The sequence below is a fragment of the Lactuca serriola genome, chromosome 8 (assembly GCF_051521515.1).
Source record: "Lactuca serriola cultivar US96UC23 chromosome 8, Lser_US96UC23_V15, whole genome shotgun sequence".
Classification (NCBI taxonomy): Eukaryota; Viridiplantae; Streptophyta; class Magnoliopsida; order Asterales; family Asteraceae; genus Lactuca; species Lactuca serriola.
In genome coordinates this window covers 138314520-138318577 of record NC_136415.1, presented here as the reverse complement: position 1 = coordinate 138318577, position 4058 = coordinate 138314520, and the positions used below count along the sequence as shown (strand labels likewise).

The 4058-nt window shown below is 36.2% G+C and overlaps 1 protein-coding gene across 1 annotated transcript; it reads right to left on the bottom strand.

Moving 5' to 3' along the window:
- Positions 1-572: 572 nt before the first annotated feature.
- On the bottom strand, positions 573-2261 carry LOC145067445 (uncharacterized). Its single transcript, XM_079014584.1, has 3 exons — positions 1767-2261; positions 1294-1643; positions 573-1005 (listed from the first exon to the last, which is right to left on the bottom strand). Exons 1-3 carry the CDS (start codon positions 2259-2261, stop codon positions 573-575), a joined length of 1278 nt encoding a protein of 425 aa, XP_078870710.1.
- Positions 2262-4058: the final 1797 nt, after the last annotated feature.

The following is a 4058-nucleotide window of genomic DNA, read 5'->3' as shown; positions in this document are numbered from 1 at the left end:
CGTGGATATTATTGATATTTTTTGGATTTACCTATTTACATTCATATCGCTTTATTTTGAATTGATGATAATTTTTAAAAGCGTAAGGCTTGTGGTGGTGATTTAATTGAACATCATAAAACTACATATGTGATACTTGAAAGACATCAACGTTTTAAATTTTAAAAATGTACTTGCAACAATGCTAGTACAAACTTTATCAAATAGCTACGAAATTTATATTTTTGTTTTTCATCAATGTATTTTTAATTCAGTTTTTGTCTATAACTGAGATAAACCGACTCATACACATGAGCAATAATAATCGTAGTAAAATAGCGACAACATTGTATTTTTGTTAAGTTTCTCTTGTATCTTCTGAAGGGGAATTTACTTTTTTTTTGTATAATTAAGTTATATGTATATAAAAGGAAAAATTGTAGAAAAATCTTATTATTTTGAAAAGCTTACAAAAAATCTAAAAAAAATTGAATAAAAAAACCCAACAAATTACGGCTATTTTTTTTTTGAACAACAGCAAAATTTCAATAAAAAAAGCTAGCTAGGAGCTAGCAAAAACGTACAAAAACAAGTTAAGGCATTAGATGATTGCGTATCCATTCAATCCAACTAACACGAGCCTTAGCGTTCCTATTCGAAAACCACCGAAAAGAGAAATCAACAATAGTATCAAACAAAAGACTCTTTTTAAACTTATTAGGACTGAAAATGACACCAATACTATAAGACCAAATAACCCATAGAGTGACCATGCAAACCGCCTCCAAGATAGAACGTTTCCTACGAATACCCAACGACGTATCAATCCAATCAAGCATCTCTGTAACACCAGGATCCATAGGAAACGTAATATCAAGCCAAATCCCAAGTCGCCTCCAAAGCTGACTAGCCACCTCACACGGAAAAAACAGATGAGAAGTACTTTCTTCATCAGACTGACAAACTGGGCATAAAATATAATCCAACTCTACGCCTCTATCGACTAAAACCGATCGAACTGGGATTCTATTTAATCTCAACCCCCACAAAAAAATATTAACTTAAATTAGAACACTCTGATTCCATCTAGTCCCCACTCCACTCACTGGAATGGAAAGCGAATCAATATGTCTTCTCATGGAGTTAATAGAAAACACCCTACTTGGATCGAGACTCCAGGACCACCTGTCGGGAGTAGAAGACAGCTGAATAGGAGTCAAAATCTGCATAAGACTCTGAAACTATTCAGCTCCAATTCCACCTCTAATGTGACGTCTCCAAAAGAAGTTCCACCCACTAGAAGTCCAGAAATACGCGACCAGCCCATCTTTCATCAAAGATAACGAGTACAACCTAGGGAATTGGGTTTTAAATAACACACCTCCACACCAAACATCTTCCCAAAAACGAGCCATTGACCCATCACCAAGAACAATCGAAATTGATTCAGGAGTTAAGACATCTTGACTTTCCATCTTCTTAATACAATCCACAATTCTCTTCCAAACTCCCATACCTCCTAAAGAACGCGTATTATGAGCTAAAGCCCCAAACTCACCATGCAACCCTTTAATAAGCCTCACCCATAAGGACGAGGTCTCATGAAGGAACCGCCACTTCCATTTAAGAAGAAGAGCCCGATTAAACGCATCCAAACTACCAACCTATAAGCCACCATTATCCCTAGAGTTAAGAATAATATCTCATTTGACCCAATGAATACGTCTTTGACCTTCCTCCAACCCCCCAAAAAAACGAGCCCAAAGAGACTCCAATAAGTGACATACAGTGAACGGCATATGAAACAAAGAAAAATAATATATCCAAAGACTCCCTAAAACAGACTTAATCAGAGTTAATCGGCCACCTATGGAAAGCATTTTAACTTTCCAATTAGAAAGTCTCTTGCGAAACCTATCAACAATCACATCCCAGCTTTTAACCCGACTCATATTACCACCCACCGGGATTCCAAGGTAAGAAAACGGAAACTTAGCTGCAGCACATCCCGTAATAGAAGCAAGAGAATTAAATTCAGACCGATTAAGAACAGCACCCAACAAACTAGATTTAAAGAGATTAATCTTTAAACCCGAAACCATAAAAAAACAGCAAAGAATGGTGATAAGATTTTGAATATTGCCCTCCTCCCACTTACCCAAAAACAAAGCATCATCAACATAAAAAAGATGAGAAATCTCTAGATTAGCCTCGTCAATCTTAACCCCATGAAAATTTCCAGAATCAATCGCGTCCTCAATAGCTACATGTAAACCCTCCATGGCAATAAGAAACAAAAAAAGGCGAGATTGGATCACCTTGTCATAAACCTCTTAAAAGTTGGAACTCTTTCGTTGGACTACCATTAACAAGAATCGAGGATCTAGCATTTTTTAATAAACCATGAATCCAAGACCACCACCTATCACCAAATCCCATAAATCCCATAATTTGATCCAAATAATCCCAACTAACAGAATCATACGCTTTCTCAAAATCAACTTTAAAAATAAGGAATTTCTTTTTTTCTTTTTCCCCCAAGAAATCATCTCACTAACCATAAGCGGACCATCTAAAATTTGTCGACCTTTAAGAAAAGCTGACTGTTCCGCACCAATAACATTAGGAAGCACCTCCGACAAACGTTTTGCTAAAATTTTAGCAATAATTTTGAATTGCATTCCAATAAGGCTAATAGGATGAAAGTCTTTCACCAACAACGGATTCTCAACCTTGGGGATAAGAGTAATGAACAAAGAATTACAACCCATAGGGATAATTGGTTTATAAAAAAATTCCTATACAAAAGCAATCACATCAGCCCCCAAGATATCCCAATACTATTTAAGAAACCGAAAAGAGAATCCATCTAGACCTGGGGCTCTATCCCCACCACAATCCCAAACCGCCTCCTTAATTTCTTCTACAGTAAAAAGTCTCTCTAATCTCAAATCTTTCTCCAATGTAATAGAACAGAACCGATTACTTCTCTCCGCCACCCGAATACCATTAAACGCTTGAAACTTAGAAGAATAAAACTCAAAAAATTCTTTTTTTTATAGCCATTAGATCCGTGACCCAATCCCCATTCACTGACACCCCCACAAACTAACATGTGACGCCTTTTTTTTTCAACATACCATGAAAAAAACCAGTATTCTCATCACCTTCAATAGACCATTTTACCTTTGTTTTTTGAACCAAATCTGACACCTCCTGACTTTCGATAGAAACCAAAGACCCAAGACTCATTACATAATTGAGTAGAGATATCACCACTATCAATGCTAATATCAATATCATGCAACCGAGTCTTCAAATCATTCTTCTGTTGTACACGGATCTCCTTGGTCTGAGCACGCCACTCCCGAATCCTATTCTTAATAAACTTGAGTTTATTTTTGAACACAACAAATTTACTCCAGCTTTGATTCACCACAAACTCTAAAACACTTGCTCGTATCATCTCATCAAACCCATCTACGAATTAAAAAATCCAAAAAGGAGGAGGACCATAAGCAACCTTAACTTCATGCAATAAAATAGGACAATGATCAGACCATAACCGATCCAACACTGCCACCTGTAAACCCTGGAATCGGTCATAAATATCCTCAGACACCAAAAAACGATCCAACTTACTAAGCTTGACATTAGAAGAGTCAACCCTAGTAAATCGCTTCCTACTCATAGGCACATCCACATCCCCCACATCATCTATAAAATTATTAAAATCCTCAGCAGAAGAAGAACAAAAAACTAACCCAAACCTCTCCTCAACACTTCTAACCACATTAAAATCACCAAAAATTCCATAGTTACCCCCATATCTAGTAATAAAGCAAGAGATATAATTCCATAGTAATCTTTTCTCTATGATATCTTGAGGAGCATAAACATTCACCATACAACATTCCATATTAAATGGGACCCATATGCCTCGAACAATAACCACATTATTAGTACAAATAATACTAAATATTTTAAATATTTATGGATCCCAAATCGATAAAATACCCCCGGATCTCCCACAAGCGCTACTAAAAGCAAAATCAAAGTTAAAATTTTTAAATATATTA